Below are 16168 nucleotides of genomic sequence, written 5' to 3' on the forward strand. Positions count from 1 at the left end.
CAAAACAATTGAGAAGCATCACATATTTCAAAGTAATTTTTCAAATAAGTAAAGTGCAAAAAAATTTTCTTGTTTATTTTGCTGTTGAAAGAGGGCTTTTATTTTAATCATGTGGTTGAAGCACATGTATTTGTGACCTGTGTTAAAAATCTTACGTTTTATAATTCTGGTTCCTAGAAGCTTTATCTACCCAGTAATAACAGTCTGTGTCCTCAAGCCTTGTATTTATTAGTAGATAGTTTGAGCAGTGATAATAATAATAACTACCTCAGGTCATGAATGTCATTAGTATGGTGAATGCTCTAGCATACTGAACTGCTAGATTTTTTCACATTGTATCATATTTTACTTTTTGTTCATAAATTAATATTTTGGTCATCTGTTACTTTGCTAGCATCTTAAGTAGAGTTCAAATTATATCTGCAAGTAAAGGGCTTTGTAGATTATATTTCCAAAGTAGGAATTTAATTTAAATTAAATAGAAACAGTAAGAATTACTTTAAAAATAAGAATATTTCTTTATGAGAAAAGGCTTTTTTGTTTTGTTTTTCAAGACAGGGTTTTTCTGTGCAGCTTTGGCTGTTCTGGACTCGCTTTGTAGACCAGACTTGCCTCAAACTCACAAAGATCCACCTGCTTCTGCCTCTCAGGTGCTGAGCTTAAAGGCTTGCTTCACTGCACCTGGCAAGGACCCATTTCTTAAGTTAGAAAAACCCACTTTCATATTTACTTCATTCAAAAGATTCATAGGAAGGAAATCTATTTTCCTTTAAATATTGGTATCAGCATTTGAATGGAAGCAGAAAAATAAATATTTAAAAGTAGAAAATAGACTTAAAGAGACTTAAAGAAATAAAGACAATTGTGTTGTATCTTTCAGATCTTTGCTGTCCCAAATTTAAATACATTTGGAAACTACATAGCATAACTTGTTCCCTTAGTTCCTTTATTAGAAAAAATTATTCCAGATTTTTAGAAAGTTATGGTTTAGTAGACAGGAGTGCACTGATTTCGCTCCTCCAACTCTCTGTGTGAGTGGTAATCTTGGTACAGTAGCCAGGGGCACATCAGGAGAGAGCTGCTTGTTTTGTGACACAGCTAGGCTAGAATTACAATATTTAAACACAAAAACAAAACAAGTAGGTTGGTCTTAGGTGTTGTTTTTCCCTGAGATGTCTACATCTTGGAAAGTTGAATGTCTGTTAAGGACAGGTACCCTCAAGTCAAGTTTGTGATTGCTTGAACACATTGTGTTAACTGACCATTGCAGGGTCCTATCTGTTCTGTGTGTGGGCAGACATGTGTGCACGGACGGGCCTGCTGCCCCCAGCCCTATGCTGGAACTCACTGTGTAGACCAGGGTGCCCTTGAACTCAGAGCTCCCCCTGCCTCTGCTTCCTGAGGGCTGGGATTAAAGGAGTGACCACCATGACTGGCTTTCTGTTTTTGTTTTTAGGAGACTTTTTCTGTAACATACTTATAGAATGGAAGTTTGACAACAAATAGAGTATAATTGTGTCACTAAAGAGAATTATAAATTATTACCTGTCTTGGACCTGCATGCTCCCATGGATTTATAAAAAGCATAGATATTAAATCTATGGATATGTTCGTCTTACAACATACTGCGAATGACTTAAAGAACAACATTTAATGAAGTGTGATTGGAAATGTTTGTGACCACAAACTTCCTATTTTATCTTATTTCCCTTTGTTGTTCTGTATTTAACAAAAACTTACCTGCAAAAATACTTTATACCCTTTTAAACTGGTCCACCAGAGTGTTGGCCCTCTCTCTTCTGGCTGCTGCAGTTTGTAATGCTTTCACATAATACCTCCACATGCTTTAGTTTTTCACATTTTGATGAATAAAAACAAGTGTTCTGTGTAAATTTTTAAAAACTGGAAAAATAGATTGGGCATAGTGGTGCACACCTTTAATCCCAGCACCTAGGAGGCAGAAGCAGGTGGATATCTTTGAGTTTGAGGCCAGGCTGTTGTATAAAGTGGGTGCAGGACAGCCAGGGCAGTAAGGAAAAGTACGAGATTTCCAAACCAACAGGCCTTTTTTAAACATAGAAGTTAGGGATCAAATTTACAGATGTGCACTGCCACACCTGGCTTTTTAATGTGAGCATCGGGGTTGTAATTTAGGTTTTCATGCATGACAGACATTTTACTGACCGAGCTATCTCCCCAGCCACTGCAGTTCTTTGAGCTTCACACTGATACTTTTAAGAGATTCTAAAGGTGCTTTTTGGGACTTAGGTGAAGGAATACCTTTCCATGGACAAAGACGGGATTCTTTGAGAGGAAGCTGCTCAGGGTGGCAATAGGTTTTTGATTTCTGCGTATAGATCTAGAACAATATCACTGAAGTGTATTTATTCATGTTATTTTTAGGAGGAGTGAAGTGTCTAAAAAGACTCTCAGGCAGGAACTGAAAGTGGAGAAACAGGTTTGAATGCTTCAGAAGCAGAAGACTTCCAAGCCTGGTCTCTAGAGTGAGTGATAGAATTTGGGAGAGGGTAGAGGTTGTGTCTTGAAAGCTCTCTAGGACAGAGAGAGTGAATTCTGCTCCTAGTGAAGGGATTTCAAGGCTAAGGGTAACACCATCCTTCTTGCTCTTTTAGAAGGCACCAGGCCGCACTGGGATCCAGATCCAGGGAGAATGACCTGCAATAAAATAAGTCATGCTTTCAGTTTATCTTTTTATTTTATGTGTATGAGTGTTTTGCCTGCATGTATGTATGTACACTATGTGTATGGTTCCCATACAAGTCAGAGGTGGGAGTCAGATTCAGTGGAACTAGAGTTATGGATGAGCCACCATATGGGTGCTAGGAACTGAACCCAGGTCCTTTGTAAGAGTAATTGTTCTTTTTGTTTGACTGATTTTTTTTGAGACTGGGTTTCTCTGTGTAACAGCTCTGATTGTCCTGGGCTTGGTTTTGTAGACAAGGCTGGTCTCGAACTCACAGAAACCTACCTGCCTCTGCCTCCCAAGTGCTGGGATTAAAGGCCTGCGCCACCACACCTGGCTGACTAAGTGTTCTTAATTACTGATCTATCTCTACCCATAGTTTTGGTTTTGAATGAGGGAGTTTATTTAAATATATAGCAAGTCACGGTAAGAATAAATATCAAGTCACAGATACCGGAACATCTTTAAATGAGATGCTTAAAATATCCAGCAGAAGTCAATTGGAAAAGCCCTGTTGAGGCAGGTATCTAGAGTTCTTGAGAGTGTTCCATGTCCTCTCATCCCCACTTTGAAGTTTCCAAGTAAAAGAAGAAATAAATAGCAGCTAAGGGGTAACCATTAGAAACCCAGTGGGGAAGTGGCCAGCTGGAGCTCCAGGTCAGGAGAGCCTCTGGCTGAGCAATCTCTCCAGCAAGGCGCCAGAGAGCAATAGCATCATCAAATCTCCTGATAATCGGCTAAAACCAGTTGACACAGCCAGGTGGAATTCCCTGTTGGGCTTTCTCTCCAGGGATGAGATTCCTATTGCTGAACTTCCAACTTCTTTCCACTCTTATATCATGGGATAAATAATAATTAACACCTATTGGAAATAGTTTGCCTTTTCTCCTTGTTTTTAAGAACATGATGTTTTGGGCTGGTTTATTCTCTTCTCTCTCTGTCATAGTAGGGTTTTTTTTTTGGAGGGAGGAGTGGACAGCACATGCCTAGACAGAGGCCTTAGAGGGTACTTTATAAAAAATATGTTTAGGTGTGAAATGGGGCAGGACCTCCAGAACCAGATTCACAGTGAGCTGGGACAGCTTTTGACAGCTTACAACCGAATGAGTGTCCACAGGCCTGAGAACTTAGTGATCAGGCTGCTTTGGAAGGCCTGTTGAGCAATGTAGTCTGGACAGGAGACAATGCCCAAGGGATTGCTGCTGTAAAAGCGGCAGGATTTGATGGATTGTCATAGACTGTAGACAGAACCAGGGGTGCATTCTAGGTTTTGTGCTCAGAGTAACTGGACGAGTGGGTGGTGAGACTTAAAACTTGAAGGAACATATTTTCAGACTTGTCTCTGCAGAATTTGATTATAAATGGTATACATTAAATGTGTAAATTATTAAATATTTTATTTATATTTTAAATAACAGGTTTGTATATTTAGATACCACAAAATTTACCCATTCAAATGTATCATATCTCACCAATTTTAGGTCATTTTTGTTGTTACAAAACAAAAAATCTCTATGCAGTAGTATACTATATACAGTCTATACACAATAATCACTCTTATTTCCAGCTTTTGGCAACAATTAATTAATCTAGATGATATATCATGTGGCTTGTATCAGGCTTTCTTTTTCTTTTTTTTCCAAGTCTCATGTATATTATAGTGTATCAATACTTCGTTAAAAAAATTTAAAGATTTATTTATTATATCTGTGTTAGTGTTTTGTTCACATGTATGTGTGTGTGCTGTGTGTATGTCTTGTGCCCTGAAAGATCAGATGTGGCCATTGAATCCCCAGGAGTAGAGTTATGGATGGTTGTTAGCCATTGATGTGAACCAAACCCAGGCTCTTCCTGAGCCATCTCTCCAGTTCCAACTCTTCATATCTTCTTAGGACTAAGTAACATTTCCTTGTACAGTACTGTAGTTGCACTTACTGGTTGCTGTGACCTGAGCAGAAGCAATTGAAGGAAGGTTTATTTTTGGTTCATGGTTTTAGAGGTTTTAGTTCATGGTGGACACTGGGAGAAGGTTAGTTTATGTCTAAAGGTAGTAATAGTGTACATATATTCAAATAATTGTGTCGTGAAATGTTTATAAGCTCTTTCTCCTATTTTATTATTGGCAAAAAAAATAACAGCTCTTACCACATGTGTACTTTATAGTTATATAACAAAGGTTATAATACTTTTTTTTTTTTTTTCGAGATAGTGTTTCTTTTTGTAGCTTTGACTGTCCTGGACTCACTTGTAGACCAGGCTGGCCTTGAACTCAAAGAAATTCACATGTCTCTGCCTCCCTAAGTGCTGGGATTATAGGCGACTGCCTCCGCACCCAGCTAGTTGTGATACATTTTATATTACAAAATATACACATTTTTTGATGTGCTTCTTGACATAAGGGAAAAAACTATTTTCAGAAATGTTAGCTCATATTTACTAAATGTGCATGTTGTTTCTTTACTGCAGGAAGCTTATGTGCCTCATTTCTTACTCAGAATTACCAACTGCCAGTTCTTGATACAATGTTTATAAGAAAGAAATATAGAGGAAAAGATTTGGGGCTTCACATGCTGGAGGATTTTGTTGATTCCTTCACAGAAGATGCTCTTGGCTTGAGATATCCACTGTCTTCTCTCATGTACACAGGTGAGTGGACTGAGCTGAAAAATATTAAACGTAATCTCACCTAAAATTTGTTTTTCCAGAATTTGGTAAATGTATATTATCAGTTTAATTGAGATTGGAATTTTTCATTTTTTAGGACTTACCTTTCCAAATGTAGTTTTATTTGATGGTATCTGGCTGTTATATAGAACATAACATTTTTTAATGTTATGTGGAGACAGGCTGGCATAATGACCTTTCTGCTGTGACCTCCAGGCTCTGGGATTACATGTCAAGGATGGTATAACATTTTTTGCAAGGCTTTTTTCATTTTTTTCCAAAGCTTGTTTATTTTGAGATGAGAAATTTCTGTGCCTTCTATGTCATATTTTCCTGATTCCTTACTGTTCTAAAAACCTTCTGTAGATGTCCTCTCTTAGGGTGCTGAGATGTCTCACTTAGTCTGCCACCCCACACCACTGATAACCAGTGTTCCAGTAATCAACTGTTCAGAGTTGGTTACATGCAAATAAACCCTGCTGTGGGAGTGCGAGGCAAGGAGGAAATCCAGTTAGTATGACTCGGTAGCCAGTGTTGGGTCAAACTTCTAGAGTCTGATGCTGGGCAGTTTATTTAAGGCATATTTAGGCATATTTAAGTACAGTACACTCTGGAAAAAGTTTCCTGGTTTAACACAATCCCATGTCTTAAAGCCTAAGACGTAATTACATTGGAATTCTTTCAAGGTCCATGTCACTTCTTACGTAAAGATATGCTACATGTGTTATCTTGAGCCATGGGAGGGGCTGGTGTGGCAGGTGCTCAACAGTCATGGAGGTAGTACAGAGGTCACTGAGGCTGTCAACCTTTTCTGCTCCGCTGTGTGGGAGCCTGGGGTAGCCACATGTGGCCTGGCCCTACAGAAAACACAGAGGCCATCTAGACTATTGACCACCGTCATTCTCAGCCTTCTGGTCAGAAAACAGATTATACATCGTTCCCTTTGAAGAGACAACCCTGCATGTTCCATATTCCTGGTTTCCCTGGTATGGATCTGTGAGCTCAAGGACCTCTGTGCTCCTAACACTGTTGTCCGAGACAGTTTATTCCACTTGTGCGTTTATTTTACACTAATTCATATTCTCTCATTAAAATGGAATTTAAAATAATTTCTGGGGTCATTTGTACTCTGAAATCCACTGTGTAATAGTCTGAGTGGAGGATAGGTATTGAAGAGAAGGGTTTCCTAAGGTTCTGACCTCTCCCACTTCTACTCCTTTTTAGTAAACCAGCCTTTAGAATGCACCTTGTGTGTGCGTGTGCATTTTCATATGTGTGTACTTGTACCTGTGTGTGTATACTTCTGTGTACATGTGTGCCTGCCTACTTGCCCCAGGTGTGCTAGTGCCTGTGATTCTGGAAAGGGCTGTGAACCTCCTAGAGCTGGATTCATAGGCAAGCTGGGAGCCTCCCAACATGGCTGCTGGGAGCCAAACTGGTCCACTGGAACAGCTGGTCTTAACAGCTGGACCATCTTTCAGCCCTTCTTTTCAAGTTGTGTACCGGTATTTATACTGTTTGTTCTAGGACATTTTTGGTTAAATTTATTTTTAGGTATAGTTTAGTTTTTAGGCTCTTATGAATGATATAGTTTTCCTGATTTCCCTTTCTAATAATTTGACATTAGTGGGTCTGAGGATATGGCTCAGTGAGTAAGAATACCCAGCTTCGAAAGCAAAAGAACATGAACTCAAATTCCCACCACCCAGGTCAAAGTTGAGCATGGCTGCAAGTGCCTGTAACTCCAGCGTTGGAGGGTTAAGTATGGACATATATCCCGAGCTTTGCCAAAACTGTGAGCCTTGAGTTTAGTAAGAGACCATCTCAGGTAATAAACCAGAGTAATAGAGGAAGATACATCTGTTTTCCTCTGGCTTCTGCATGCCTGGTACATACACACATACATGTGCATATACTTTACACACTTACACACCACACATACCCTATCTACACAATAAATATGTACATAAATTAAACAAATACATAGGAGCTGGAGAGATGGCTCATCAGTTGAGAGCACTCGCTGCTTTTCTAGAGGACTTTTGTTTGATTCCCAGCACCACCCGTCCATAACTCCAGTCATGCAGGATCCTAATCTCTTTCCTGGCCTCCATGAGCAGCAGATAAACATGTGCTACACAGACACACATGCAGGCAAAACACGCATACACATGAAAGAGCTACATTAAACAAAATAGTTTGCTCTTTCTGTATAGCAGCCCTAGTGGCGTTTATATGCTGCTTTTGTGTCCTGCAAGTTTACTCTGGTTTTCAAATATAAAACTGAACAAGACATGTGTTACAGAGGAATTAGAATTTCCTTTTACAGGTTTATATTCCTTGGTAAAAAATTTGAAAACAGACTCAGAAGAAAGCTTAAGAATAAAACTTGAGAATTTGAAAGAAAAACAAACAGCAGGATTGGCAAACTGTAAGTCCCGGCAGCCGCTGGGGGAGATGGAGAAAAGGAAGAGTGAGAGTCATGCCTTTTGAATTGTGGTCAGCCATGGGGACGGACGTGCAAGTAGCCGCCTGAACAGTAAAGAGTGAGAAATCCCACAATGTTGAGGAGCGCGTGCTTAGGTTGTTTTGGGTTGCATTCAAAGGATAGACATAAAGGGCAAAAGGAAGAGTCAGCTCAGAAAAGCGGCAGGCTTAGCAGTGACTGTTTGTGAGCAACCCCCAGAAGAGATGGACTCCTGGGATGTGTGAGGGGCTAATTATCTCTCAGTCTTAGAGAAATTACTTTTCCTGAGGGGTGGGTGCCCAGGTCATTGGCAGGCCTGTGTATTGCTTTTTGTTTTTGTTTGCTTGTTGTTTTTTTGTTTGTTTTTTAGTCAGGGTTTCTCTGTGTATCCTTGGCTGTCCTCCATTCACTTTGTAGACCAGACTGCCCTCCAACTCACAGAAATCCACCTGCCTCTAGAGTGCTAGGATTAAAGGTATATGCCAGCACACCTGTCCTCCTATGGATTAATTCTTAAGGAAGGGAACAGTAGTGCATAGTGTTCTCTTCTTTGGGATGCTGGGAAGGCAAATCTCTGAATTTGAGGTCAGCCTGGACTACAAAGCAAGTGACAACACACAGAGAGACCGAAATACATAGACAAACAAATAAAATGTCATGTCTCCACCCAAGGCCAGAAGTAAGACCAGGAGAGTGAATTCCAGAACAACCAGGGCTACATAGAGAGAGACCAAAAATTTTTTTTTTTAAATCTTTTATTTTTTTTTTATTAATTACACTTTATTCGAGACCAAAATTTATACATAGAGTGAAACAAAGAAAAGAAAGAAGGCTCCACTAAGAGACCGAAGGCAGACCAGGAGGAAGTAGCTTTCCTTAGTAGTTGTCTGAACCTCCACTTTTTCATATGGTAAGTGGGAGTCCAGGCCCAACGCTGACGGTGACCATCTTCATTGGCTTCCAAGCCTGCTAATTCCTATCTCTGTCTTCCTTACTCCAACATCTCAGACAATCCAATAGCTAATATAAAATCTGAACAACTCTGAGCGCTGATTTGATGCCACAGGTATGAAATTCCACAGTGGACTTCATGTGAAGTCAGAAGCATAGACTTACCAAAAATAATATATATAGTTATCTTCAGGCTGTACGTATAAGGGATATATAACAAAAACGTCTTTGTATTTAAGGTTGGCAAATATTAAAACATCTGAAAAGAAATCCAAAACAACTTCTGTCTAAAGCATTTGGGATAAGAGATACCTATGTAGTAGATGCAGAACAGTCTAGTGACCATTTACACATGTGTATGAGAGTTACCTTGGGTTAGAATTCCCGCCGCTCCAAGAATTACATTTCTTATTCTAGCCCAGGGGCATAGCTCTATGATTTGAGAGGGCTGGAAAATCCTCAGTTACAAGTCAGTCTGTGGATTTGCACAAAATCTGTTTATGTGATAGAATAGTATCTTTGAATTCAGTATACGGATTACAAAAGTTTGCATTTAATGAGAATTACCTACAGGCTGAGTATGCTTCACCAAAATGGAAAATGCTCCAAGTCTGAAACATAGGAAGCGTATGTCACCCAAAAAGTTTCATGTTTTAGAGCATTTTAAAATTTCAGATCAATTTACAATACTGTAAAGCCTATTCAAATATTTAAAATATGAAAAACTCTAAAATTGGAAACAGCATTTCAGATAATGGGGTTTTGTATCGTTCATCTTCTCTGTGGAGCTGTTGAATTCCGGCAGCCCTTCCTTTTCCTTTGGTATCTAGACATAATTGCACTCCTGAAATCAGTGAGTGCATCCTTCTTTCCCATGGTGTCACATTTGCATGTTCATAAACTTTTAAAGCATAGTGTGCTTTGTGGTTGTTCTTGTGTTAACCAGTTTTACAGTTGTGATGATGATATTTGTCATTTAGTAAGTAATTTCTGTTGTTTGTACACAGTGCTGTATACTCATCATCACTATTTCCAACCCTTTTTTTCATGCCCAACATGAGTTGCCTTTTGTTAACCTTTGTATTGCCTATTCTAGCTAGATCACATAAATGGGATTACATAGTGATTGGCCTCTTGTTTGTGACTTATTTTGACAAACTATCAAATGTTTTCCTGTAACATTTTTTGTATGATTTTCAACTTTACACAGTGACTCCATTCATACGTGTATTGATATTCTTTAATTAACAATTTTTATTTGAAAATTTATGAGATTTTTACTTTTTTAAAAGCTTTGTTTACTATTTTATGTGTATGAGTATTTGACTGGCATGTGTACCTGTACAATGTGAGTGCTCAGTGTCTGTGGAGGTTAGAAGAGGCTGTGAGATCTCCTGGAATTGGAGTTACAGATGGTTGTGAGTCATCATGGGTTCTGAGAACCAAACTCAGGTACTCTGGAAGAGCAGCAAATGCTCTTAACCAGGAAGCCTTCTCTCCAGCCTCAAGAGTGTGACTTGTGACTGAGACTGCTGTGTACTCTTAGAGTTACCTTGGCTGTGTTTTTGGTGACAGGTTTACGCCCCTCACTGACTGACTTGGGCACCTTTTGTCTGTTCTTTTTTTTAAATATTTACTTATTCATTATGTATACATTCTTCTGTCTACATGTACACCTGCACCAGATCTCATTACAGATGGCTGTGAGCCACCATGTGGTTGCTGGGAATTGAACTCAGGACCTTTGGAAGAACAGTCAGTGCTCCCAACCTGAGCCATCTCTCCAGCCCCCTTGTCTGTTCTTTTTGCCATTTGAGATTTCTAGGAAATTGTTAAATGTGTTTTGCAGCTTCCAAGCAATACTTTGAAAAGTATCCGGGAGATCATGAACTTCTTTGGGAAGTTGAAGGTGTGGGTCATTGGCATCAGCGGATACCAGTCACCAGAGCATTACAGAGAGAAGCAATTAAAGTTACAGGTGAGACTGGTAGGATATGGGACTGTTTAAAAAGGAGCAACCCATAGTGGTGGTGCCTTACTCCTCAGTGATGTGACCTTTCTGGGTGCAGACCCCCTTTGAAAGTTTGGAGTTTTAGTTATGCTTTTACTTACGAGTCACTAATAAAAAACGGGCTTAAGAGGCGGCTGGAGAGATGCCTCAGCATTTAGGGACACTTGTTGCTCTTCTAAAGGACTGGCCTCAATTCCCAGCACCCACACGGTGGCTGTTCTATCTCCAGTTCCATGGGATCTAACACCTTCTTCTGACCTCCTCCATGGGCACCAGGTACACACGTGGTGTGTACATACCTGCTGGCAAATGTAAAATTAAAAAACAAAAGATAAAAGCAAAAACAGACCTAGACTAGCCTAAACACTGAAATAGCCCAATGGGAATTGGGAGTAAAAAATAAGTATATTAATGAAGAAGCAAGGGTTAGGCTTTCTGGGTCAAAGGATTAGTTTAGGTATTATAAAGGAAAGACGTGTCATACCTAGATTCTTGATTCTTTTTTATCTGTGCTGCTCTTGGGAGCCTGTGAAAATAATGTACTTTAAAATGAAAATCAAATATGATTGGCTCATAATTTAAATTTTTTTCTATATATATAGAGATTTCTCAATATGAAGCCAAAAGACCTGTATCTGTAGAATATGGTCTTGCTGCTGTACCAGAATATGAACCTGAAATGGAAGACAGCCAATCTAGTGAAATGCAGGTATACTCTTTGACCATCATAGGAAATAGTAATGTTTTTGTGTCTTTTGTTTTTGCTGTTTGTTCTGGTGACAGTGAGCATTGAGCGTGGGGCCTTATGTATGTTAGGCAAGTGTTTCACCACTGAGTTATCTCTGGCCCAGCCACCTGTTTACTATTTGTTTTGGGGTGAGTCTCATCAAGTTGCTTGGCTAGCTGTTATTCTAGCCTGGCCTTAACCTTTAAACTGTCCTGCCTTAGCCTTACGACTAGTTCAGTCTGTATTTACACTATGAGGCCCAGCTAAAGTTTCAAACATTACAGTTTATTCAACAAATTTAGGAAACTCCAGCTGTATTTGTTTTCTTTGTGGCTTCTTTCAATTGATTATTAAAGATTTAATGCTCTTTGAAAACATATTTATAATGATGTTTACAATATTACAAGCTAATTAAAACTAATTTAAAGCTGGGCAGTGATGGTACACACCTTTGATCCCAGTACTGGGGAGGCAGAGGCAGGTGGGTCTCTTTAAGTTCAGCCTGATCTATAGAGCGAGTTCCAGGACAGCCAAAGCTACACAGAGAAACCCTGTCTTGGGGGGGGGGGGGAAAAAAAAAAAAAAAAAACCCAATTTAGGATACAAATGAAAAAAAAAAAAAAAATATATTACTACCCCCCATTTTTTTAGCCATTTTTTTTTTTTTTTTTTTTTTTTTTTTTTTTGCATGTATACGTAATACAACTTTTACTCCATGTCTTAGTTGACACATGAGTTGACTGTAGAGCCAGCGTGGTGGTACACGCCTTTAATCCCAGCACTCAAGGAGGCAGAGGGCAGGTGGATCATTGTGAGTTCGAGGCCAGCCTGATCTACAAAGCAAGTCAGCCAAGGCTACACAGAGAAGCCCTGTCTGGAAAAACAGAAAAAGAAAAGAAAAGGTTTCTAACCTTTCTAACGATAACACACATAGTAGAACTACTGAAAACTCCGTTTTAATTTTTCTCTATATTCCTATATTTAGAACATTGTCATAAGTCACTGTCCCTGTTCCTTCTCTTTAGTTGTTTGTTGTTGAGACAGTGTCTAAATCGGCTGTCCTGACTGGCCTGGAACTCACGGAGACCTACATGCTTCTTGGTCCTGAGGTCTTGGACTGTGTGCCGCCATGCCCAGCAGAGCCTGCTCTCTTTATGCCACAGTCCATACTCCTCAGAGCCATATCCACCCACTGCTTTCAGTTACTACAAAAGCAAGGAGAACCAGGAATCTTGTTTATTTTAATATAAAGCCAAACACTTTTAAATGTCATTTGATTGAGAAACTGTTGAGGTGATAGTCTGTCATAAGCTTAATAGCATAAATTGTATATTCTGTCATTTTTGAAGTTCATATTCTTCATACTATTTAATGTTTTAGTTCAAGAAAACTTTGTAGCCACCTAGTAGTTTTAGTTAGACTACATGGTTTATTCTTGCTTTTACTTATTTGTGTACATAAATCATTACATGTGTTTCTCTTTGAATCTCTTTATCTTTTCATTTTTATCTTTCTAGTTGAATAATATAGACTTCCTGAGGGCAAGGTTTTTATTATGCATTTGCCACAGTTACCTACCATAATTAGACTTTAAATTTTTCATTACTGCATATATACATACATTTACACAGTACAATGTGAAATTTTATTACGTACATTATGTGTATGATTGGATTTGGATAATTTGCATACCTATTGCCTCAAAACACTTGCAATTACTTTATTGGTATCTTTCAAATGCACATAGCTCTACTAGCTGTTCTGAAATACAGTATCAGTTCTTGTCGACCTTAAATAGATCTTTTGACATCTGTGCTTATCATGTTGTAGTTGAGTAAGTGTGGAATGGTAAATGAGTGGATGGTGTTTTGTAATGGAGTAGGCGTCAGCATGAAGTGGACATCCAGAGGCATGGTTCTTGTATACATGAGAGAACTAGTTGATCCCTTGTTGGAAAAATAAACTACAGGATACTAATTGTTATTGTCGCAAAGATTGAAGGTATATAGCTAAAGGATGATTTAAGGACAGGTGGGAGCTCTATGAAAAGGGTTGCTAGGGCATTTTAGGCGATAACATGTAAAAGAAATAACATTTGAAGTGAAAGGGTTATCAAAAAGTTTTTTAGTTTGCATTCTATACAGTGCTAAGGTGTTTATTTAAGGTTTAAGCAAAGTTTGTGTTGGGAAGCATTATTCTCTTGGGTGTGAAGGATCAGATAGGATGCAGTGGGAATACTTGACCGGTGAGGAAGCTGTATTTCTTTTCTTTTCTTGCTCAGATTAAGATGGTAAAGGCCTGGGGAAAGCAGTGCTGATAGGACAGGGTAGTTCCGAGTGAGCCTTCATTTAAAATCAGCAAGCTTTGTGATTGCTTGAATGAGGGCTAGAAAGACCTCATTTTCTGTGTTTTAACTAGAGTGACTGTAATTGTTGTTGCCATTAATGTAGATAAGGAATAAAGTCGGGAATTTATCTTTAGCTAGGTTTAATGTGAAATCAGAGGAACCATTTATTTGGAGATACTTGCTTTGGAAATCAAGGTAGAAGTTGGGGAACTTTAGTTGTATGTTTAAAAACATTAGCAGTAGATACCTGTGTGAAGATAGCATGCTAAACAAAACAAAATCCAACAACAAAACCCCCAAAACACCAAAACCAAAAACCCCAGCAGAACAAATAGGTGTGAACATTTTAGATCCTCGGATAAGTTCTTAGGCTTATAATGAACAAAGGCTATAAATTTAATTTTGAAGGTAGATTTTGTAATAAAAATTACTGTTTGAATACAGTTAAATATTTTTCTTTGAAAGTATGAACGAAATAGGTCCATAGTGAGAAAGGATAGCTTAAAACATTAGATTTTAATCTTTATCTCTATTTTAGATCCATTCCCTAAAAGATGCCTTTGCTAGCACTTCTGAAGGTAAGAAAATCAGCTGTTCTCTTAGTAAGTGTTCTAGCTTTGGGCTCTCTGTCCTCATGCCACCACGGCCCCTGGTTTTACTGTGTGTGAGCACTGAGGGTGCTGTTGAACCCCCCCTCTCTTCTTGTCACATAGGGATCATAATGTCTGCCTCATTCCCCCCAAGTTAGTAAGAGAGCGCATAAACGAAAGTGCAGAAGCAGAGTAAACCTCATGTAGGGATATGAGGAGTGAACATTGACAGTTATTTTATAATGAAAACAAAGCTGACATTGTTTTTGTAGCTTGATCTGAAGGAAGGAGCAAAACTGTAATGGGACAGTGGGTGGGTTAATCTACTGTAGTTTTTGCATTTCTGTGTGTCTTAATAGGTAGTCCTTTCCATGCATAGTGAAAGGCATTTCTACTGGTTTTCTCTCAGGTCTCGAAAAGACACCTGTTTCCACTCGCACGCGAAGCGGTCACCTAAAACGACCAAAGATTGGAAAGCGGTTTCAGGATTCTGAATTTAATAGTTCTCAAGGTGAAGATGAAAACACTGCCCAGACTTCACCTATCGCTCCAATGAACAAGTAAGGAAGACATGATATTTCTTTCAGATTATTTCATGTATTATTGCTTCTGTACTGTTGGTATCTGTTAGCCAGGAAGGCGGAGCTGCCTTTTGCTGGTGCAGCAGTTAGCCTTGTTGAGGGTTAGCTTTTTGTCAGGCTTCCCAGGAGTGTACTATCTGGACAGTGTTATGAAAAGCGCTAGCGAGTAAGAGCGGAATGTATGTGCAAATCCAGAATATTCTAGTCATTGTGTTCTCCCAGAAGATTCATTATCATCAGCTCTGAATTTGATAGGATAGGTTTTAGTAATCCTGAAACTTAAAGCCTGTTTTTTTTTTTTTTTTTTAATAAGTTACTTTATAATGAATCCACTCTACCTGGGCTACTGGACATAGTTTGTAGGTTAGTGATAACCCCAAAACTACAGTCAGTTCTTCCAGAGCCTTGGCAGTCAGCAGAGTCAACAGAGCGCTGAGTAAGCGTTTATCTTCAGACCGGACATGGTGACTCATGCCCCACAACTTGGGAGGCTGAGAATGTGAGGCTATCTTGTACTGTATGGTAAATCTCTTTCTGAAAAAGGTGAAAATGATGAAGTTTCTCCTATTTTATTTTTCAGTTTTTGAAGGAGGCTTTCAGTGGTCTGAAACTTGCTTTATGGCCATTTCCTTCTGCCTCTTACTACAGGAGTCCAGCACAGTATCAAGTTTATATAGTACAGGGGGATTGAACCAAGGGCTTTGTGTATGCTTCATGAGTTCTCTACTGAGCCATCTCCATAGCCCTTCCTTAGCATCTAATGAAAACCAAGATTTTATGTTTTATATTAAAATTAGACTACCAACCATTCAGTTTAATCATTTAGTTAATTTATAGCTTTGTCATTTTAGATGCCAAATTATTTACTCAAAAAAATCTGTCAATTTGACTATGTAAATAATTTTAGATTGGGATAATAAAATGTTTACATTAAAGATATAAATAAATACATAAATCTCAAAATGTATGAAATGAATAATAGGTTTAGATAATTATGCCTTATTCTCACAAGCTATTATTTAATGTAATGACTTATGTTTGAATTTTTAAGGTTTGTGTGTGTGTGTGTGCATGTGTGTACCTGTGAGCTTATGCAGCATCCAGAAGAGAGCACTGGGTGCCTGTT

The 16168-nt window shown here is 38.7% G+C and overlaps 1 protein-coding gene across 1 annotated transcript in view; it reads left to right on the plus strand.

Annotated features, from left to right (window-relative positions):
• Window positions 1-16168, plus strand: part of Fam169a (family with sequence similarity 169 member A) — a 46911-nt gene that overhangs the window by 22155 nt on the left and 8588 nt on the right. The window contains exons 6-10 of the mRNA XM_055598407.1: window positions 5171-5350; window positions 10636-10764; window positions 11400-11506; window positions 14410-14449; window positions 14871-15021. Coding sequence (XP_055454382.1) covers window positions 5171-5350; window positions 10636-10764; window positions 11400-11506; window positions 14410-14449; window positions 14871-15021 — 607 coding nt within the window. The remainder of the gene's footprint in view (window positions 1-5170; window positions 5351-10635; window positions 10765-11399; window positions 11507-14409; window positions 14450-14870; window positions 15022-16168) is intronic.

Source organism: Psammomys obesus, unplaced genomic scaffold (assembly GCF_907164565.1).
Source record: "Psammomys obesus unplaced genomic scaffold, mPsaObe1.curated_primary_1811, whole genome shotgun sequence".
Taxonomy (NCBI): Eukaryota; Metazoa; Chordata; class Mammalia; order Rodentia; family Muridae; genus Psammomys; species Psammomys obesus.